A 24,216-nucleotide genomic window follows, 5' to 3' on the forward strand; every position below is an offset into this window, starting at 1 on the left:
TGAAAGATTTCAAAGACTCTGGAAAGAAAACTAGTATGCAATATGTCTAAGGACCACAGAACACCCGCCAGCAACCCTGCACAGGAATGGACTGCAAGGCTGGAGAGCAAAATAAGCACCACTTCTGCAGAAGAGACACCTTCAAGCCAGACTGAAGTTTGCTAACAGCAACCTAGAAAAGGATTATGCATACTGGAAGCACGTCCTTTGGTCCGATGAGACAAAACTAGAGCTCTTTGGCCGTGTAGACAAGACATTTGGACAATTGTGGGGAAAATCTGAGGATTTGAGCACCTTGTTGTTCCAACATTACTGCACACGAGTCCTCACCTCATCCTGGTATTACACCTTTGGGATGAATTCGAGTGGAGACTGTGAGCCTGGCCTTTCCGTTCAGTGCCTCACAAATGAACTTTTAAACAAATGGTCAAAAATTCCTATAAACACACTTTCAAATCAAATCAAAATTTATTTATATAGCACATATTAAAAACAACAAAGTTGGCCATAGTGCTTCACAGTCAGTAAACGCATGAGACAATTAAAACAAAACAATAAAGACAGGACAGGAATCAATAGGTGACAACACAACAAGCCAACTCGTAAGAATCAAAAGCCAAAGTAAAAAGATAGATTTTAAGACGTGATTTAAAAGACTGGATAGACTCGGCGGCACGAATATGAACCGGCGAGGTTATTCCAGAGTCTGGGTGCTACGCTTGCGAAGGCCCGGTCACCTCCTAGGTTGTGCTAGGAGCATCTGATTGGACGAATTAAGTGCTCTATTGGGATTGTACAAGTGGAGGAGTTGGGAAAGATAGCTGGGCGCTAAATTATTTAGAATTTTAAAAGTGAACAAAACTAAAGTTTGTGGAAAGCCTTCCCAGCACAGTTGAAGCTGTAGTAGCAGCAAAGTGTGGACTAAGATCATATTCAACTCTATGGATTAAGTATGATTAAGGGATGTCACTGAAGTTCATATGCGTGTGAAGGCAGATGAGCAAATATTGTTAGCAATATTGTGTACATCACAAAAATGTTTGAGTATGGGCTAGTTAAAATATGAAGACTTTTCATATTCATATAAATATGAAAAAAGTCCCTTGTTTGAGCACACACTAATATAAAAACAATCAGTGAGTGACTGATATAGAGAGACCAACCTGCGCTCTCTTGCCACATACGTAGAACAGTGTTCGTAGCGTCAGACAGAAACACATTGACTGTCAGTGGTGGACCTGCCAATTCTGGTATTCTATGGCAAATCCTAGTTCGACTGAACTGTGCCAAATAGTGAGTACAGAGCCCACTAGAGCCCACTAGAGCCCACTAGTGGCCCTGCAGGCCACTCTCATGAATTCTGTTTCTGATTGTTTGGTCAGAGACATTCACACCAGTGATCATTGTGTAGGGTTGTGACAGTGCTCATCCTGATGGGTTTGAAGACCTTCTATGGTAGTTGGTGGTATAACGTAATGTATTAAACAATATATTAAGCTTATATTGCGCAACAAGCTCACTATCAAAATGGCTTCTATGTCACCTTTTTAATATAAAATCTGCAAAGTTTCATGCTAATGTTCTTTCTTACATTGAAAATACGTGGCAGACGTTGATGGCTTACAATAGCCAGTCATGTTTGATACTTGTCTTTCAAATGTGTGTACTCATAGTTAATGATTTTCTCCTCAATGACATTTTCCCTAAAAACAAGCTGTGTTGTGAAAACTGCTGTTAACTGTTGCAAGGTGAAGGTTTTGGATAAATGCCATTGTTTATGATTAAAATGAGAGTAAAATCAGGATACATCTGTTGTAAAACTACAGATTTTTAAAAGCATTTTTCATATTTTGCTGCTAGTCTTCTAATTTCACTGAGGTCTTGCAGCACTGAGTGAGTGATCAAAGCTTACACTAAGCCTGGTTAGCAGGTTGCGTTAGCCAAGGCTGAAGGTGGTAGTGATTACAAGAGAGATTTGTGCTGTTAGGCATGACTGTGGCCACCAAAGTAAAACAGTCATGGAACATCAGCACATGAACAGTGTTAAAAAGAAAACGTGACTTGCAAATAATAATAATTATTATTATTTTTAACCAAAGCCACCTTTAAAAACCCTCAAGGTCACCTTAAATTTGTACTACTACATTATTAGGTTACTGGACACTAACATGCACCCGTCACACAAGACGTATATAACAAGACCTGTGTAACTGAAACACCAGTTAGCCTCCCTCAAAGTGGGCGTCATCCCTACATCACTACCTCTATCAAACACACACACACACACACACACACACACACACACACACACGCTTAGTCATGATCTCAGACCACAGTAGCATGCAAAAACCATGGGAGTGCTGTAGAAACATAAAGGAAGCTGAGTGTTATCTTTAAAATAACAATGTCAGATGGAACATAAGTAGCAGCGTCACTGATTTGAAGAAACAAATCTGATTGTCTCATTTTGTTTTGGTAAATTTAAAATACAAAAGAAAAAGTAGAACAGCTTTCACTTGATGTGAAGCTCCATGGAAGCTCGTGAGCAAGCAGGCGGGACTGAAGGGGAAGAATTGGTGAGTGAAAATGCAAACAGAAGGTCTGCTGGCTGAGTGATTTGCACACTTAATGGAAAACTAAAGAGACACAGGATGGGACTAATACTGTGGGTACAGAAGGATGTGGGAATGTGATACGAAGAATCTTTGACATGCTGTATAACGCAATAATGTAAGTAACGTGTGTGTTACTTTACTCGAGTTGTAACTTTTAGACTGGAAAAAACTGGCCACGAATGAATTGAACAGATTCTCCCCAACGTAAGCAGAAATCACACAGCAAAGATTGAATAAGTGTTGCAAACGTTAGTATGTGTATATGTAAGTAAGAAGAAAATGTAGAGTTTTAACAAGCTGAAAAAGCAATGACAGGTCACAGCTGCCACCTGTGCTACCTGCCAGTGTTGAGGAACAGGTTACATGCAACACAGACACATAATTCAATTACAGAAGTAGTACAGGTCAGCTCATGTAATGTGTTTTTTCTATAATTAAATTACCAAGGCAGCATATGTCCGTTCAATAACAATTCAGAATATTACAAGTAAGAAATTGGGACATAACTGGTGGGGCTGTCACTTGGTGTTCGCTCACTCTGTGGTAGAGTATCACTTCCTGTTCCTGCTCAAACACAGTGGTGTTTCTGAGTAGCTTATTTGCTTAGCAATTTAATTAACAACTTTTAAATACATTCTTCTTTCATAGTATAATCTTCACGTGCTTCATCCGAAGCACACTTTCTGTGTACTCACTACCTAATTTATAGCCAAAGTATTCACTCACTGTCTCTGTACGGTTTCGCTAGCTTAGCTTAGCTCGTAGTTGACTCGTTAGCACCATGGCTACTTCACCTCTCCCTCCTGCACTTTCTTGCTCATTGTGTCAGATGTTGAGTTACTCCTCGGCCTCCTTTAGCAGTAATGATATCTGTAACAAATGTAGCATATTTGCAGCTCTGGAGGCCAGGATTACTGAATTGGAGACTCGGCTTCGCACCCTTCATTCACCCGTAGCTAGCCAAGCCCCTGTAGCTGGTGCAGCCGAAGATAGCGTAGGCCCCGCTAGCTGTTCCCCGGCAGATCCCAAGCAGCTGGGGAAAGAGGGCGGCTGGGTCACGGTGAGGAGGATGCATAGTCCTAAACAGAAGCCCCAGGTACACCACCAACCCGTTCATGTGTCTAACCGTTTTTCCCCACTCGGCGACACACCCGCCGGGGGTCAAACTCTGGTAATTGGCGATTCTGTTCTCAGACATGTGAAGCTAGAGACACCGGCAACCATAGTCAATTGTCTTCCAGGGGCCAGAGCAGGCGACATTGAAGGAAATTTAAAACTGCTGGCTAAGGGTAAACGTAAATTCAGTAAAATCATAATTCACGTCGGCAGTAATGACACCCGGTTACGCCAATCGGAGGTCACTAAAATCAATATTGAATCGGTGTGCAACTTTGCCAAAACAATGTCGGACTCTGTAGTTTTCTCTGGTCCCCTCCCCAATCAGACCAGGAGCGACATGTTTAGCTGCATGTTCTCCTTAAATTGCTGGCTGTCTGAGTGGTGTCCCAGAAACGATGTGGGCTTCATAGATAATTGGCAAACCTTCTGGAGGAAACCTGGTCTTGTTAGGAGAGACGGCATCCATCCCACTTTGGATGGAGCAGCTCTCATTTCTAGAAATATGGACAAATTTATTAAACCCCCCAAAATATGACTATCCAGAGTTGGGACCAGGAAGCAGAGTTGCAGTCTTACACGCCTCTCTGCAGCTTCTCTCCTCCTGCTACCCCCCCAAAAACCCATCTCCATAGAGACTGTGTCAGCTCCCAAACAGACAAAAAACAAACTAAAAACCAGCAACAAACAACTTAAACATAAACAATTACAAAGAAAGAACAATACAGTATCCACATCTGAACCAAAGAGTAAAACAGTGAAATGTGGATTATTAAATATTAGGTCTCTCTCCTCCAAGTCTCTGTTAGTACATGACTTAATAATTGATCAACAAATTGATTTACTCTGCCGTACAGAAACCTGGTTGCAGCAGGATGATTATGTTAGTTTAAATGAATCAACACCCCCGAGTCATTCTAACTACCAGAAATCTCGAAGCACAGGCCGAGGGGGAGGTGTGGCAGCAATTTTTCACACCAGCCTATTAATTAATGAAAGACCCAGACAGACTTTTAATTCATTTGAAAGCCTGATGCTTAACATTGTCCACCCCAGCTGTGAAACTCAGAAATCAGTCTTAATTGTTATCATCTATCGTCCACCTGGGCCTTACACAGAGTTTCTGTCTGATTTCTCAGACTTTATATCTAATTTAGTTCTGAGCTCAGATAAAATAATTATTGTGGGTGATTTTAACATCCATGTAGATGCTAAAAATGACAGCCTCAACATGGCATTTAGTCTGTTATTAGACTCAATTGGCTTCTCTCAAAATGTAAAAGAACCCACCCACCACTTTAATCACACTCTAGATCTTGTTTTAACATATGGCATAGAAACTGAACATTTAACAGTGTTTCCTGAAAACCCTCTGCTGTCTGATCATTTCCTGATAACATTTACTTTTACAATAATTGATTACACAGCGGTGAAGAGTAGATTTTATCAAAGTAGATGTCTTTCTGAAAGTGCTGTAACTAAGTTTAAGAATATAATCCACCCACTGGTATCATCTCCAATGCCCTGTACCAACACAGAGCAGAGCAGCTATCTGAACGCTACCCCAACAGAGGTCGATTATCTTGTTAATAATTTCACCTCCTCACTACGTACGACTCTGGATACTGTAGCTCCTGTGAAAACTAAGGCCTCAAATCAGAAGTACCTGACTCCGTGGTATAATTCTCAAACACGTAGCCTAAAGCAGATGACTCGTAATCTGGAGAGGAAATGGCGTGTCACAAATCTAGAGGATCATCATTTAGCCTGGAGAAATAGTTTGCTGCTTTATAAGAAAGCCCTCCGCAAAGCCAGAACATCGTACTATTCATCACTGATTGAAGTAAATAAGAACAACCCCAGGTTTCTCTTCAGCTCTGTAGCCAGGCTGACAAACAGTCAGAGCTCTGTTGAGCCAACCATCCCTTTAACGTTAACTAGCTAGTAATGACTTCATGAACTTCTTCACAAATAAAATTTTTATCATTAGAGAAAAAATGACCAGTAATCATCCCACAGATGTAATATTATCTACAGCTACTCTTAGTACCATTGATGTTAAGTTAGACTCTTTTTCTCTAATTGATCTTTCTGAGTTAACTTCAATAATTACTTCCTCCAAACCATCAACCTGTCTTTTAGACCCCATTCCTACAAAACTGCTCAAAGAAGTCCTGCCATTAATTAATTCTTCGATCTTAAATATGATCAACCTATCTCTAATAATCAGCTATGTACCACAGGCCTTCAAGCTGGCTGTAGTTAAACCTTTACTCAAAAAGCATCTCTAGACCCAGCAGTCTTAGCTAATTATAGGCCAATCTCCAACCTTCCTTTCATATCAAAAATCCTTGAAAGAGTAGTTGTCAAACAGCTAACAGATCATCTGCAGAGGAATGGTTTATTTGAAGAGTTTCAGTCAGGTTTCAGAGCTCATCACAGCACAGAAACAGCTTTAGTGAAGGTTACAAATGATCTTCTTATGGCCTCTGACAGTGGACTCATCTCTGTGCTTGTCCTGCTAGACCTTAGTGCAGCGTTGGATACTGTCGACCATAATATCCTATTAGAGCGATTAGAACATGCTGTAGGTATTACAGGTACTGCACTGCAGTGGTTTGTATCATATCTATCTAATAGACTCCAGTTTGTGCATGTAAATGGAGAGTCCTCTTCACACACTGAGGTTAATTATGGAGTTCCACAGGGTTCAGTGCTAGGACCAATTCTGTTTACATTATACATGCTTCCCTTAGGCAGCATCATTAGAAGACATAGCATACATTTACACTGATATGCTGATGACACCCAGCTCTATCTGTCCATGAAGCCAGATGACACACACCAATTAGTTAAACTGCAGGAATGTCTTAAAGACATAAAGACCTGGATGGCCGCTAACTTTCTGCTTCTTAATTCAGATCAAACTGAGGTTATTGTACTCGGCCCTGAAAATCTTAGAAATATGGTATCTAACCAGATTCTTACTCTGGATGGCATTACCTTGGCCTCCAGTAACGTGGTGAGGAACCTTGGAGTCATTTTTGACCAGGACATGTCCTTCAATGCACATATTAAACAAATATGTAAGACTGCTTTCTTCCATTTGCGCAACATCTCTAAAATTAGAAATATCCTGTCTCAGAGTGACGCTGAAAAACTAGTTCATGCATTTATTACTTCCAGGCTGGACGACTGTAATTCATTATTATCAGGATGTCCTAAAAAATCCCTGAAAAGCCTTCAGTTAATCCAAAATGCTGCAGCAAGAGTCCTGACAGGGACTAGAAAGAGAGAGCATATTTCTCCTGTTTTGGCTTCCTGTTAAATCCAGAATTGAATTCAAAATCCTGCTCCTCACATACAAGGTCTTAAATAATCAGGCCCCATCTTATCTTAATGACCTTGTAGTACCATATCACCCTATTAGAGCACTTCGCTCTCGCTCTGCAGGCCTACTTGTTGTTCCTAGAGTATTTAAAAGTAGAATGGGAGGCAGAGCCTTCAGTTTTCAGGCCCCTCTTCTGTGGAACCAGCTTCCAGTTTGGATTCGGGAGACAGACACTATCTCTACTTTCAAGATTAGGCTTAAAACTTTCCTTTTTGCTAAAGCATATAGTTAGGGCTGGACCAGGTGACCCTGAATCCTCCCTTAGTTATGCTGCAATAGACGTAGGCTGCCGGGGGATTCCCATGATGCATTGAGTTTTTCCTTTCCAGTCACCTTTCTCACTCACTATGTATTAACAGACCTCTCTGCATTGAATCATATCCGTTATTAACCTCTGTCTCTCTTCCACAGCATGTCTTTATCCTGTCTTCCTTCTCTCACCCCAACCGGTTGCAGCAGATGGCCCCGCCCCTCCCTGAGCCTGGTTCTGCCGGAGGTTTCTTCCTGTTAAAAGGGAGTTTTTCCTTCCCACTGTTGCCAAAGTGCTTGCTCATAGGGGGTCATATGATTGTTGGGTTTTTCTCTGTATCTATGAAGCGCCTTGAGGCGACTTTTGTTGTGATTTGGCGCTATATAAATAAAATTGAATTGAATTGAACTGTTGTAAGAGTACAAAACTGTCTGACAGCAGACATCCAGAGTTCTGTGAGGAAAAAAGGGAAAGACGTTAAAAAGCTTTCAGATGCAACTGTTGCGTTTGGTCGCACAGTGAACTGTAATGTTCAAGCCCAAAGAGACTCGATTTCTCTTTCTCGGACAATAAAAAAAAGAAAAACTGCAGATTAAGTTATTAAACTGCAGTAAATAAGTTAAAATAAACTATTTTGCTAAACGTATTTGCTTGTCAGCCTTCATGTGCATATGAACTTATGACAGTCTTTCCACAACATTTAGGAATGTGTTTGTGGGAATTTTTGGCCTTTGTTCCAGAAGTGCATTTGTGAGTTCAAGCACTGACATTGGGTGAGATCGTGCTGCAGTCTCCACTCTTTTTTATCCTAAAGGTGTTCTACAGGTGTGAGGTCAGTACTTCGTGCAGGCCAGTCAATTTCTTCCACACCAAACTCGCGCATCCATATCTTTAAGGGCCTTGGTTTGTGAACTGGTGCGTGGACATGGTGGAACGTTTTGGAAGGTGCCATGCCCAAATAATGAAATTGTCCCAAATGGCTTGGTTATGCTGAAGCATCAGGAGTTCCTTTCACTGGAATGAAGCGGCTGAGCCAAAATCTTGAAAATAAATCCCACATCATGATCCCCCCTTCACCAATCTTTATACTTCAGTACAGTCAGACAAGTAGAGTTGTACTGGCAACCACCAAACCCAAGCCTCGTCCATCGGATTGCCAGACAAATAAGCAGGTAGAAGTCATAATGGTAGAAGTCATGAGTTTTTCAACAGATGTATGAGAACTTGATAACTTTCCTGGGTGAACTCCTTACATCAAAGGGAAAGTCTATAAATGATAAACATAAACCAAAAAAAGGAAGTTGAACAGTTTATGATTTATGGAGAAAAATTTTTGTTTTTTCTTTCTTAGCTTTCAATTCAGAGTTACAATCTTTATACTAGCGACATGCCTACTGTTTTAAGGCAACAGTGAAGTATGTGGGAGATGCACCAGTCTGCATGTTGCATATATTTTTGGCGCCAGCCTCCCTGTTACCATAGGAACTGTCTATCGATTCAGCTGTTTAAGTGAACTGACAACCAATCAGATCTGCAGCCATTACATATTTATTTATTTCTTCCTTAGAGTGAGAAGTTGAGCTGAGGGAGAAGAATGAGACAAAGAGTGGCTTCCATGAAGTACAGAAGAAACATGTGGCTGAATGAGCTACAATGAAACTGATCCGAAATTCAGTCAGGAGGTAATTATGCTGTAACCTCAGCTCCAGGCCAAACTTCTGGATTTGAGCCAGTGAATCTCTCCTAATTGTGCTGCCAATTCACTGTATTCTTTAGAATCTGAACAAAAGATTAAAAGGATTTAAGCCACCAACCTTCCAATTAGTAGATGACCTGCTTTACCTGCTGGTAGGTCAGAAGACAATGAATCAAACACCTGACTCGCAAGCAGTTCCATGGCCACGTGACGCAATTTCATTCAATTCATCAAGTATTGAAATTTCAAGATGAACTTCTCAGATTACAATGTAAGAGATGAAGCAAATCAACAGACTGAAAATTCAATATGAATATATACACTTTTTGGCCAAAAGTGTCCATTCAACCTTCCAAATCACTGAATTCTTCCAATCACTTCCATGGCCACAGGTGTATAACATCAAGCACCATAGGCATGCTGATTGCTTCCAGAAACCTTTGTGAACAAATGGGTCGCTCTCAGGAGTTCAGTAAATCCAGTAAGTCCAGTTGTGAAATTTCCTTCAATTTCAATTCAATTCAATTCAATTCAATTTTATTTATATAGCGCCAAATCACAACAAAAGTCGCCTCAAGGCGCTTCATAGATACAGAGAAAAACCCAACAATCATATGACCCCCTATGAGCAAGCACTTTGGCGACAGTGGGAAGGAAAAACTCCCTTTTAACAGGAAGAAACCTCCGGCAGAACCAGGCTCAGGGAGGGGCGGGGCCATCTGCTGCGACCGGTTGGGGTGAGAGAAGGAAGACAGGATAAAGACATGCTGTGGAAGAGAGACAGAGGTTAATAACGGATATGATTCAATGCAGAGAGGTCTGTTAATACATAGTGAGTGAGAAAGGTGACTGGAAAGGAAAAACTCAATGCATCATGGGAATCCCCCGGCAGCCTACGTCTATTGCAGCATAACTAAGGGAGGATTCAGGGTCACCTGGTCCAGCCCTAACTATATGATTTAGCAAAAAGGAAAGTTTTAAGCCTAATCTTGAAAGTAGAGATAGTGTCTGTCTCCCGAATCCAAACTGGAAGCTGGTTCCACAGAAGAGGGGCCTGAAAACTGAAGGCTCTGCCTCCCATTCTACTTTTAAATACTCTAGGAACAACAAGTAGGCCTGCAGAGCGAGAGCGAAGTGCTCTAATAGGGTGATATGGTACTACAAGGTCATTAAGATAAGATGGGGCCTGATTATTTAAGACCTTGTATGTGAGGAGCAGGATTTTGAATTCAATTCTGGATTTAACAGGAAGCCAAAACAGGAGAAATATGCTCTCTCTTTCTAGTCCCTGTCAGGACTCTTGCTGCAGCATTTTGGATTAACTGAAGGCTTTTCAGGGATTTTTTAGGACATCCTGATAATAATGAATTACAGTCGTCCAGCCTGGAAGTAATAAATGCATGAACTAGTTTTTCAGCGTCACTCTGAGACAGGATATTTCTAATTTTAGAGATGTTGCGCAAATGGAAGAAAGCAGTCTTACATATTTGTTTAATATGTGCATTGAAGGACATGTCCTGGTCAAAAATGACTCCAAGGTTCCTCACCACGTTACTGGAGGCCAAGGTAATGCCATCCAGAGTAAGAATCTGGTTAGATACCATATTTCTAAGATTTTCAGGGCCGAGTACAATAACCTCAGTTTGATCTGAATTAAGAAGCAGAAAGTTAGCGGCCATCCAGGTCTTTATGTCTTTAAGACATTCCTGCAGTTTAACTAATTGGTGTGTGTCATCTGGCTTCATGGACAGATAGAGCTGGGTGTCATCAGCATATCAGTGTAAATGTATGCTATGTCTTCTAATGATGCTGCCTAAGGGAAGCATGTATAATGTAAACAGAATTGGTCCTAGCACTGAACCCTGTGGAACTCCATAATTAACCTCAGTGTGTGAAGAGGACTCTCCATTTACATGCACAAACTGGAGTCTATTAGATAGATATGATACAAACCACTGCAGTGCAGTACCTGTAATACCTACAGCATGTTCTAATCGCTCTAATAGGATATTATGGTCGACAGTATCCAACGCTGCACTAAGGTCTAGCAGGACAAGCACAGAGATGAGTCCACTGTCAGAGGCCATAAGAAGATCATTTGTAACCTTCACTAAAGCTGTTTCTGTGCTGTGATGAGCTCTGAAACCTGACTGAAACTCTTCAAATAAACCATTCCTCTGCAGATGATCTGTTAGCTGTTTGACAACTACTCTTTCAAGGATTTTTGATATGAAAGGAAGGTTGGAGATTGGCCTATAATTAGCTAAGACTGCTGGGTCTAGAGATGCTTTTTGAGTAAAGGTTTAACTACAGCCAGCTTGAAGGCCTGTGGTACATAGCTGATTATTAGAGATAGGTTGATCATATTTAAGATCGAAGAATTAATTAATGGCAGGACTTCTTTGAGCAGTTTTGTAGGAATGGGGTCTAAAAGACAGGTTGATGGTTTGGAGGAAGTAATTATTGAAGTTAACTCAGAAAGATCAATTAGAGAAAAAGAGTCTAACTTAACATCAATGGTACTAAGAGTAGCTGTAGATAATATTACATCTGTGGGATGATTACTGGTCATTTTTTCTCTAATGATAAAAATTTTATTTGTGAAGAAGTTCATGAAGTCATTACTAGCTAGTTAACGTTAAAGGGATGGTTGGCTCAACAGAGCTCTGACTGTTTGTCAGCCTGGCTACAGAGCTGAAGAGAAACCTGGGGTTGTTCTTATTTACTTCAATCAGTGATGAATAGTACGATGTTCTGGCTTTGCGGAGGGCTTTCTTATAAAGCAGCAAACTATTTCTCCAGGCTAAATGATGATCCTCTAGATTTGTGACACGCCATTTCCTCTCCAGATTACGAGTCATCTGCTTTAGGCTACGTGTTTGAGAATTATACCACGGAGTCAGGTACTTCTGATTTGAGGCCTTAGTTTTCACAGGAGCTACAGTATCCAGAGTCGTACGTAGTGAGGAGGTGAAATTATTAACAAGATAATCGACCTCTGTTGGGGTAGCGTTCAGATAGCTGCTCTGCTCTGTGTTGGTACAGGGCATTGGAGATGATACCAGTGGGTGGATTATATTCTTAAACTTAGTTACAGCACTTTCAGAAAGACATCTACTTTGATAAAATCTACTCTTCACCGCTGTGTAATCAATTATTGTAAAAGTAAATGTTATCAGGAAATGATCAGACAGCAGAGGGTTTTCAGGAAACACTGTTAAATGTTCAGTTTCTATGCCATATGTTAAAACAAGATCTAGAGTGTGATTAAAGTGGTGGGTGGGTTCTTTTACATTTTGAGAGAAGCCAATTGAGTCTAATAACAGACTAAATGCCATGTTGAGGCTGTCATTTTTAGCATCTACATGGATGTTAAAATCACCCACAATAATTATTTTATCTGAGCTCAGAACTAAATTAGATATAAAGTCTGAGAAATCAGACAGAAACTCTGTGTAAGGCCCAGGTGGACGATAGATGATAACAATTAAGACTGATTTCTGAGTTTCACAGCTGGGGTGGACAATGTTAAGCATCAGGCTTTCAAATGAATTAAAAGTCTGTCTGGGTCTTTCATTAATTAATAGGCTGGTGTGAAAAATTGCTGCCACACCTCCCCCTCGGCCTGTGCTTCGAGATTTCTGGTAGTTAGAATGACTCGGGGGTGTTGATTCATTTAAACTAACATAATCATCCTGCTGCAACCAGGTTTCTGTACGGCAGAGTAAATCAATTTGTTGATCAATTATTAAGTCATGTACTAACAGAGACTTGGAGGAGAGAGACCTAATATTTAATAATCCACATTTCACTGTTTTACTCTTTGGTTCAGATGTGGATACTGTATTGTTCTTTCTTTGTAATTGTTTATGTTTAAGTTGTTTGTTGCTGGTTTTTAGTTTGTTTTTTGTCTGTTTGGGAGCTGACACAGTCTCTATGGAGAAATTTCCTTCAATTTCAATTCAATTCAATTCAATTCAATTTTATTTATATAGCGCCAAATCACAACAAAAGTCGCCTCAAGGCGCTTCATAGATACAGAGAAAAACCCAACAATCATATGACCCCCTATGAGCAAGCACTTTGGCGACAGTGGGAAGGAAAAACTCCCTTTTAAAAGGAAGAAACCTCCGGCAGAACCAGGCTCAGGGAGGGGCGGCCATCTGCTTGCTACTAAATATTCCAAAATGAAAGCAATTTGGAATAATAACATCTAACCCAAGTGGTAAGCCACATAAAATCACTCATAAGATCAAACTTTCTTTTTCAGTGTGAGCTGACTCCATGTTGGATGAAGGCGTCACCAACTTTCTGCAGACTCAATCGCTACAGACTTCCAAACTTCACCTGGCCTTCAAATGAGTTCAAGAACAATGTATACAGAGCTTCATGGAATAGGTTTCCATGGCCAAGCAGCTGCCCCTACATTCATCTCCACACCTTTTCTTCTCTTTCACTGCTTCCTGACATGCCTTCGCCCTTCCCTCTGCCTTTGTTTCAGCCAACTATAGTTCAATAAGGAGAGATCATTAGAATAAAATGAACATGATTTATTGATGTACAGAATTTTTATGGTTTTCTGAAGTACTCCTGGGCCCACGCGGTAATATCCTTTACAGAATGATGTTTTAAAATGCAGTGCTGCCTGAGGTATCGAAGGTCATGGGCATCCAGTGTTGGTATTCGGCCTTCCCGCTTTCATGCAGCGATTTCTGCAGATGCTCAGAGTCTTTTGATGATATTATGGACAGTATATGATGAAACGCCTGGATTCCTTGCAATTGTACGTTGAGAAACATTGTTCTTAAACTGCTGGACTATTTGCCCACGCAGTTGTTCACAAAGTGGTCATCCCATCCTTGCTTGTGAACACCTGAGCCTTTTAGGGATAGTACCTTTATACCGAATCATGACAAACACCTGTTTACAATTAACCTGTTCACCTGCAGAATGTTGAAAACAGGTGTGTTTTGAACATTCCTCAACTTTCCCAGTCTTTTGCTGTCTCTGTCCCAGCTTTCTTGGAACGTGTTGCAGACATCAAATTCAAAATGAGTGACGATTTGCAAAACAACAACAAAATTTATCAGTTTGAACATTAGATGTCTTGTGTTTGTGGTGTATTCATTTGAATATACGTTGAAAAAGATTGTATTCGGTTTTTATTTATGTTTTACACAACGCCCCAACTTCTTTGGAATTTGGATTATACATGTATACTGTATACCCAGTGTTGGGCAAGTTACTTTGAAAAAGTAATTAGTAATAGTAAATAGTTACTTCTTCAAAAAAGTATCTCTGAGTTAGTAACAGAGTTATTATAAAAGTAACTAAATTCTAGAAAAAGTAACTACTGCGTTACTTTAAAAAATGTTCAACCCTCTGTGGTCGAGGGTGTTTTTGACTACTTGTCATTTCACCTTTAAAAACGATTTATCCTGCCTTGTTTTGTTTGGTGCCGTTCTTTTCAGCACAACCTCACACGTCTGAATTTACAGTTATTTTTTCATTTGACATACTGTATCAGCACAGCTGATCTGAAACCAGACACAAAATATAAAATCCGAGTAGTTATGTTTTTACTGTAACAACCACAAACATGTTTAAAAATCATTCTCTTAACTTGAAATGCAAATATAAACCTATGCACAGGTTTTACAAACAACAAAGTTATATGCAGCTATTTACCTAAAATGCAGCCAAGCTGTTATTTTATAACCACTGAAACTATTTACAGAACAATCAGCTGTTCTGCATCAAATAAGATGCCACACAATCTATTTGTGCCCCTCCCAAAAATAATTTCTGTCCACTGTAAGATAAAAAAGCAGATCACAGGCTGATACCTGCAGGCCTGACAGCAGCAGGTGTGTCGCTGCTCCTGTTTCCACCTGCAGACAGCGTTTACACTGTTTGGTGGCTTTTTGGCAGCAGCTGTGACCTTCAGCAGTCGCCTCATTGTTCTGACACACACAACAACACTATCCACTACACTACACACTCACTTCACAATACACTACACACTCACTCAAAACTCTCTCTCTCACTCTTTCTTTCACTCTCTCTTGGCATCATCACTCCTAAAACTTCACCCTTGTCTTGGGTTGACATAGCATCTTGGTTCCATGGAATCTTAAATTGATCATGTGATTGGTTTACCATGACTACTTTATTGTTCCTCAATCAGCAGCACTTGTGCGATTGTTTCGCCCCCCCCTACCTCCCGGTAAGCTGAAGACAGCCTCAGCACGTCCGCACCACTTTTTCTTGTTAGCAACAGTAACGGCGTTGTAATGATAGCAACAGTAATTAGTTAGATTACTGGTTACTGAAAAAAGTAACAGTGTTAGTAATGCCGTTACTTTTAACGCTGCTGTTCCCATCACTGTGTATATCTATGTATCTAAAGGGATCAAAATGACTCATCAGTTCTAGAAGTTGTCATTTTTTGCCTTTTTATCCCAATTTCCCCCAACTATATAATAAATAAACCCATTTAATAAATGCACGCACAATATGTTTAAGATTTTGACAGGTTAATCAGGATAAGTTAATTTAGCAATTAACAGTTTTACAATGTAGGCTTCTGAGCTACCATTCTTAATACACACTGACAGGAAAATTACTTTTCATCCCCAAAGACTACTTATCTTTTAAGCACTTTAAAAGTGGTACACTTGGTATATATACACTGTATTATTCTTATGTGGTCAAAAATTTATATGAAAAAAACAAACAAACCCAGCAACAATGACAGCATATCAAACAGGTTCATCCAGGGATCTGTTTATTTTTTCCCCTCCCCTCTATTTTCCTCTCACTCAATTACAAAAGTATATTCATCATGCCCAAAAGCATTACAACAGAACAGCAGACGTAGCTTATAGTACTTCAGATCTCATTGCAGCAACTGTGCATTACACAGAAAGCACATATGTTTCATATTTAATAGTTTTGGCAGTGCATACGCCACGAGTTAAACCTTATATACTGCATGTTTCAGGTTGTTTTACACTCCGTCAGGTCTATTCCACAGTACTGCATACAATATTAACACAGCTGAGAGGTAATATATTCAATAACCATGAGTCACAAAAAATGCTAAATTGAAAAAACAAAAAAGACAAAATTCCCAAAACAGCAAACGCAGCGTTGATTTTGCTCAGAAACCAGGTGATCCATGTAAAGTCCAAATTTGTCACATGGTCATAATTATTCAATCATTAGCCACCATCAGTGTTACCCTCTGACAGCACTCATGTATCATCCCTCTGGCATGCTGATAACCTGTGCCCTATCAGTGTTCAGACATAATGTAATTCATTCAGTTCAATTCAATTCATTTCAAATGCATTTATATTGCTGTGGCGCGGCTTGTAGTCCTGTACAACAGTTTTTCTGTGTGTTTATTAACTTCTTGCTTAGCCTCAGGTAGGGTCACCTCTCCTACCCAGACAGAACCAGTGGAGACCTGCATTAGAGACTCACTACGGGAATCATTCAACCATCCTCTTCCCCGGCAGATGCAGGCACTTTGATTATCTAGTGATGCTGTTTTGGTTGACCAGTGCACCACTGGTGTTCCAGGCATTAGTCAACGATGCTCTAAAGGATCCTTAATGTGTTTGTGTTTGGATATCTTGTATATCTAGACAAGTAAAGGTTTTGCAATGACTTTTGGAGAATCAGATGCATGTGAAGTATCAGTGTTGTGATACTTCTCATTTCATTTCTGGACACTCGAAAACATTGTCATAACTTTGAGCATCAGCAATTCTTTCTCTCAAGTCTAAACTGGTTGATTTTGTTTTGATACTTTGTCAACTGAGAGCACAAATCCTTTCTGAAGTTTTTATATTCCCTGTAAAGTAGACAGTATCCCCCACTTTAACTTGATATATATATATATATATGTATGTTCAATGGTCAATAGTGACTCTGTTGTCCCCAATGAGAAGCTGATTTGCAGTATGTCCACACAGAGAAAAAAACAGCCTAAGTTTCATCAGTAGCATCAACAAAGTGTTATTAAGCATGATAATAGCAGCAGGTATAATAGACACTCTATCTCTCTTGGTCATCACTGCAGGCACTTCATGCTGACGACCAGAAAATCTCTAAAGACAGGATGGTCTGAACATAACATGACAGAGGTTTCCTTACTCAGCACCAAAGTTCACAAGCTGGACCTGAGACCTTCCTGAGATCTGAACAGCCACTTTAACCAGGTGACCGAGTCTGGGCTTATTGGTCAAAGACAAATTACCGAGCAATGATCCATCCATCCATCTTCTTCCGCTTTATCCGGGGCCGGGTCGCGGGGGCGGCAGCCTAAGCAGATAAGCCCAGACCTCCCTCTCCCCAGCCACCTCCTCTAGCTTATCCAGGGGAACACCAAGGAACCTAACCCCCCTTTGGACTGTAGGAGGAAGCCAGAGTACCCGCAGAGAACCCAACCAAACACGGGGAGAACATGCAAACTCCACACCCAAAGACCCTGGCCAGGTGTTGGAATCAAACTCAGGACCTTCTAGTAGTGAGGTAACAGTGCTAATCACCGCACCGCCGTGCTGTCAAACATCAGGGATATGAAACTGCAACCACTTTACAGAATTTAACAAGATATTAGATGAGACGCTACTACTAACTGCTTCTTTCAGCTGCTCACCGCAGTGGTTGTCACAGTGGATGATCTGCCTCCATGTCACCCCATCCCTTGTATCCTCCTTCACAACATTCATGAATTTTATCCCTGGCAGCTCCATATTCAATAACCATATCAACCCTGCATCTTTCTTTTTCACCAAAAAGCTGACTAGACACACAAAGAAAAAAAAAGCACCTCAGTATCTTTTGCTTCCATATTTGACACAAACGAAAGCTTCCAGGTTTCCAAAAACAGTTTGACTGATCCTTTAGTAAAGCAGCGCCTCTTTTGCAGTTTCTTATCCAGCATAGGACTGTTCTGATGTTAGGAGAGCAGTAATAATACTGGGCAAAGTGACAATCCCATGATTTTTGTAACACACTTCCAATAACTCTAATTATTAAAAACATCTTCACCAAATTAATTCTTACACCAAGAGAAAAAGAGAATCTCTAAAATTTTAGAAGAGGTTGCCCGTCTGGGATCTTAATCCCTAATTTCATTAATTCAGTTTTATGGAAATTGACTGTAATACAAGACAAACAGTCAAATTAAAAGGTCTTGAATGCTGGACACTGGGTCAGAAATATACACAAGCTTATCGTCAGCATACAATCATATTTTGGGTTCTAAAGCTTCCCTTTGACTTCCTTTGACCAAACCCTTGCTGTTCTTGTTGCTATAGTTAGTGGGTCAATTATCATTGAAAAAGATTAAGGGGATAAAAGGCACCCCTGCCTGGTACCACACTGCATCTTTGTATGATCACACACACACACACACACACACACACACACACACACACACAGAGTTCTGGTTCTCCAGCAGAACCAGGATCATGGAGGGGCAACCATCCTCTGCAATCAGTTGAGGGTGAGGGGAAAGAGGAGGAGAGCAAAAAAAGACAGGACAAAAGGTGAACAATAGGAGGCAAGGCAAGAGTTGAAGTTACTAATTAACAGTAGTGGTGTTTTAAAACAAAGAGTGAAGGGATTAGTCAAAAAGAAACAGTCACTGGAAGCTGCCAGCAGTGGAAGCCTTTTAGCAGCATCATTTAAAGATGGTTCAGGGTCACCTGATTCAGCCCTAACAATAAAGAGTTGTCAAAAAGGAAAGTTTGAAGCCTAATCTTGAAAGTAGAGATAGTGTCTGTCTCCTGAATCCAAACTGGAAGCTGGTTCCACAGAAGAGGGGCCTGAAAACTGAAGGCTCTGCCTCCCATTCTACTTTTAAATACTCTAGGAACAACAAGTAGGGCTGCAGAGCGAGAGCAAAGTGCTCTAATAGGGTGATATGGTACTACAAGGTCATTAAGATAAGATGGGGCCTGATTATTTAAGACCTTGTATGTGAGGAGCAGGATTTTACAGGGTTAGAGTGATGGATGAAGCAAAGCTAAAAGGGGGAAAATCTGCTCTCTTTCTGGTCCCTGTCACTACTCTCGCTGCAATGTTCTGTATTAATGGGAAGATTTTTAGAGATCTTTGCTAAAGCACAGACAGATACAGCCACTTAGAACTACCTCTCCCAGCCAGCTAAGATTTGGTTAAGAACCAGCTGCGGAGCGGCTAAGGATCTGCCACGGTCCTGTCAGGATCCAGGTGGTTATTGTAAGTGGCTGTATCTGTAGCTAGGACTGGATCAGGTGACCCTGAATGCTTCAGTAGGTCTAGTGTGCTCGGGGATTCACACAATGCGCTGAATGTTCTTTCTTTATTCACCTTTATAAACACAGTGAGTAAAAATAGTGTTTCTAAACCACTATGCATTTAAATCATCAGTTATTCTTAGTCTCTGGCTATCTTCCACAGTGTCTCCCTCCCCTCACCCCCAAACAACTGTGGCAGATGGCTTCCCCTTCCTGAGCCTAATCCTGCCAGAGGTTTCGTCTCTTAAAGAGATTTTCCTTCCCACTGTCACCAAGTGCTTCCTCACAGGGAGTCATTTAATTGTTGTGGTTCTCTGTATTATTGTAGGGCCTTTACCTTGCAATATAACACATGTTGACGAATATTTGGAACTATATAAACAAAATTAAATTAAACTGAATTATAATGGGACCCTCACAGCCAGCCTGGTGTCCTGGCAGCTCGGGTTAGAGCCCAGCTAACTAAAGCTAAGTTACTATATCCACACCAGCTACTGTGGTGAATCTAATTATAAGATTCTAACAGTTCGGTGTACAATGCACTGAGCTAAGCTGCATTTGCAGTGAGTACCATTAGTGCTAAAATAGCTTCAACAGCTAACACACCGACCAGAGAGCTGGTTAACCATAGGTCATACTTACATACTTTGAATATAACCTGCAGGTGATTCCAGAGAAATGTAGTTTAATTCATTTGAGAAGAGCTACAAATGTGATTCTGTGGTCATCAGTTTATGAAACTTCAAAAGTTTGGTGATATTTCCTAAAAAAAAGGTTTAGAAATGATTTTTGCTGTAATTTTAATACACAAAAGAGAAACAAATGTCAACTTCATTAAATGCAATTTTTATTTATGCAGGATGAGATCACAACAATAGTCGCCTCAAGGTGGTTAACATTGTAATATTGTCCCACATAGTTAGGTTATAAATACAGATGTGATAGGGCAGAGACCTGGGTTCAAACCCACCGGCCATTTACTGTGCACCCTCTCCCAGCTTCTGTCTTCTCTGCACTGTCCTATGTCCGTAAAGATCATACAGTTTTAGATTAGATGAAAATAAAGGTGATATTCAAAGAGAGTTTCACTTTGACTCGTGACTATTAAAACAGGGGCCAATGGCTGCAACCAGGGACGCCACAATACCAGATGTTACAAACTTGGAACTAATGCCAGTAGAAATACTTTTTCTGGTAATTAAATATATTCTTAATACCCAAATGTAAAGAAAGATTATCCAACATGAACAAAAATTAAACTTCTGACATAGTGATGGCAGACCATTTATTAAAATGTTTTTAACGCTATGAGCCGCGTAGAGTCACTGCAGCATCTGAAGTTATCCATTGTGGTCCTATCCTCAACCACCGATGATCCCTGTCTGATGTTCTTCATTCACGGTGCTTTGTGATGTTACAAGTGTCATGATGAGATACTTTGAATTAATTTTGAATCATAAACAGGAAAGAGGTAAGGATTATGTATACCAAGGAAACAATAACTTAGAAAGGAAATCTAATAAACATGATGACAGTATGGTGGTCACAGGGACTGAAGAACTGCTCTTTTGAGTGATGCAATGATCGTTTGCACAGTAACTTAAACATTTTCTAAAATAAAATGTTCCAGGTGTGCACAAAGACTTCTGCGTTACAGTGAAACAACCTTTTTCTTGCAGTGTTGGCATTACTCACGTTGTGTGAGCACTGGGCTGCAGCAGAGCCACAAGTTCAAAACAGCTTCTGTTGCCATATCTGAGCTTTTTATAGTGTTGCTGACTGAAAGACGTGAACCAGAACAGGTAAACAGAAATGTCCAGCAGCAGCAATGAAAATGAATTTATACAACTTTTTACTTTAGAGTGACATGGGAATGAAGACAACCAGGAGGGAGGGATAGCAAACATCTATATTCATCCAGAAACAACCAACACACAAACAGCGTTTTCCCCTGCTTTACCTCATCCCTCATTCCCGTACAGTGACTATTCTCAAGTCCAGTGAATCATGTCTCTTACCTTGGTTGTGACAATGCAAAGACAATCCATGTTCATCAGACAAAAAAGGAGCTCTCAATATATTGTCAGATTCATCACCACTTATCTCATCCCTGAAGGAAAAATGTGGGAAGACGGAAAAAGATGCCAGTATGAAGAACCGAGGAGGTAAGGATTACCAGAGAACGAGAGGGGGAGGAAAGAGGAAGAAAACATGCACACGCTCTCCTTTGCAAAGGAGAGAAACCACAGCGGACAGACATTACTGCATGTGGGCCCCTCTCAAGGATTGAGATGCCTCCTCCACACCGCTGAAGGCAATCAGAATTCTTTACGCCATCTCAGAGCACAGCGCACGTCATCGTCTAACACGCACACAAAACAGTAGCTCCACACACCAACCCCAAATTCTTCCTCAGATTCTCTCCCTCTCATTCACCCTCTGCCTCCTCGTTTGAGTCCATTCTCTGCTCGTCTCTAGGCTGCACAACAGAACAGTGCTATACGGTGAGAGAAAGCAAGGGCAGGAAGGACAGGAGCGTCAGCTCTGGTAATGGTAAAGGTTCCCCTTGCTCTCTTTTTCATTGGCTGTCTGCTGAGGCAGACTGCTGGAACTCAGTAACACACTGGCTTCAATTTAATCTGCATCCAGTGGCAGCACAGCACTCACCCTTCCACTCACTAGTTTCTAAGCAAAAGAACTTTATGGATCTTTAATGTTAGGAATTACATGTTTAAAATGTTTCCCACTTGGCTTTAGGTAAAACAAATGAAAAATCTGTCAGCATCTCCGCTATAATCAATTCAATTCAACATCAGCATCAGTCGCCTCAAGGCGGAGAGTGAAGTGCTCTAATAGGGTGATATGGTACTACAAGGTCATTAAGATAAGATGGGGCCTGATTATTTAGGACCTTGTATGTGAGGAGCAGGATTTTGAATTCTGGATTTAACAGGAAGCCAATACAGGAGAAATCTGCTCTCTCTTTCTAGTCCCTGTCAGGACTCTTGCTGCAGCATTTTGGATTAGCTGAAGGCTTTTCAGCGAGTTTTTTGGACTTCCTGATAATAATGAATTACAGTCGTCCAGCCTGGAAGTAATAAATGCATGAACTAGTTTTTCAGCGTCACTCTGAGACAGGATATTTCTAACTTTAGAGATGTTGCACAAATGGAAGAAAGCAGTCTTACATATTTGTTTAATATGTGCGTTGAAGGACACGGGAAGACAACTGACTTTGGTTGCTGAGGTTTTCAGCTTCACATGTCTCAGATACATAAAAAGGTTGGTGGTGTACCAAGGCCCTTTAAACCCTAACTCGTCACTGACAGGGTTTTCCGACATTTTTTAAAATTACTGTAACTTTTGACTATGCTTCCACCTCACTGTCAGCCATCCTGTTAGCAGGGCCTATGCTATCTTTGGCTACACCGGCTACAGGGGCCTGGTTAGCTATGGGTTATTGCAAGGGTGTGAAGTCGAGTCTCCAATTCAGTGATCCTGGCCTCCAGACCTGAAAATAGGCTGCATCTTTTACAAGTATCATTACTGCTAAAAGAGGCCGAGGAGTAACTGAAAATCTGACACAATGAGCAGGAAAGTGCAGGAGGGACAGATGAAGAGGCAATGCTATGAGCTAAGCTAAGCTAGTGAAACCCTAAAGACACAGTGAGTGAATACTGTAACAATAAATTAGCGAGTGTGCTTTAGATGAAGCATGTGAAGATTACACTATGAAATAAGAAGTTATCTATAAGTTTTTAATTAAACTGCTACGCAGAAAAGTGACACAAAGGCACCACTGTGTTAGAACAGGAACAGGAAGTGATACTCGGAGAGAGTGAACACCAAGTGTCACTACCCGATCCGTACCGGAAACCCGATCGATACCCCGCATGCGCGAAAGGTGTCTACTTCCGGTCGAAGCATTTTACGATAGTTACAGGTCAGAGTATCTGTTAAGATGTTAAGAATAACAAGTATCTCTTAAAATGTTTCCGATAATGAAACATTTAATAGAATGTAGACAAAAACAAAAAAGTAAAAAGATAGTGACAGATCAGGACTCCCGATCCTTACTGCGCATGTGCAAAGTCGGACCGTACAAATCGGGTCTACCCGATCCGTACCGCGCATGTGCAGGGGTTTTCTTCTTCTTCTGTTCGTTTAATGGCAGTGTACTCCCCAGTGTACGAGGATACCGCCACCTGCTGACTGAGCGAATGAACCCTATTGTAAACTGAATTAGCGTCATTACAAACGTGTGTTAAATCTGATTTAGTGATAGTCGAGTGTGTTTATGCTCGTCTGTGTGGAGAGGATTGTTGGAAAAGTGATGATAATGTCCGCTATCACTGTCAGTTGCCAGTAAACACTTCATCTGGCTGCTGAATCTTCGCGTGACATATTATAATGTCTGTATTATTAACTCTGTCATTAGGCACCATTCTTCTTATTTTACGGCACTGTTGTTCAATCGGGGAACGCTCTCTGTTGAGGAGAACAGCAAAATTTTTTGCGGATATGGATTATCCATTGTTTAAATGTCCCGGTAGTCGAGGCAGAGCTGCTGAGAAATGCTAGGAGCAAACTGGGTGCTAACCGTATCATTCAAATATATTGAATGTCGCAATGTTGGCAAAGAGAGGAAGTGACGTAAGATTTGCGCATGCGGGGTACCGATCGGGTTTCCGGTATGGATCGGGTAGTGACAAGCACCACCACTAAACACATCCGCCACCACTAATCAAAACATAGCAAATTTTTAAAAAAAAATCAACTTTTGACTTTTCATCTTTGATAGAGTTTGAAAACTGATCCAAATATGTGCTCAGTGCAATACTGCAGTGGATGCA

The 24,216-nt window shown here is 40.8% G+C and overlaps 1 protein-coding gene across 9 annotated transcripts in view; it reads right to left on the reverse strand.

Moving 5' to 3' along the window:
• Positions 1–24,216, reverse strand: part of LOC146565164 (disks large homolog 2-like) — a 190,237-nt gene that overhangs the window by 110,255 nt on the left and 55,766 nt on the right. The window contains exon 1 of one of the 9 annotated variants that reach the window (XM_085288058.1): positions 21,382–21,830. The exons of the other annotated variants lie outside the window; for them this stretch is intronic. Within the exon in view, the coding sequence (XP_085144184.1) occupies positions 21,382–21,417 (36 nt within the window). The 5' untranslated portion in view covers positions 21,418–21,830. Of the gene's footprint in view, positions 1–21,381; positions 21,831–24,216 lie in introns of those variants that run through there. 9 annotated transcript variants of the gene reach the window in all.

This window comes from Mchenga conophoros, linkage group LG10 (assembly GCF_057382185.1).
Source record: "Mchenga conophoros isolate Kocher_MC1m ecotype Shallow Benthic linkage group LG10, M_conophoros_male_GT1.1, whole genome shotgun sequence".
NCBI lineage: Eukaryota > Metazoa > Chordata > Actinopteri > Cichliformes > Cichlidae > Mchenga > Mchenga conophoros.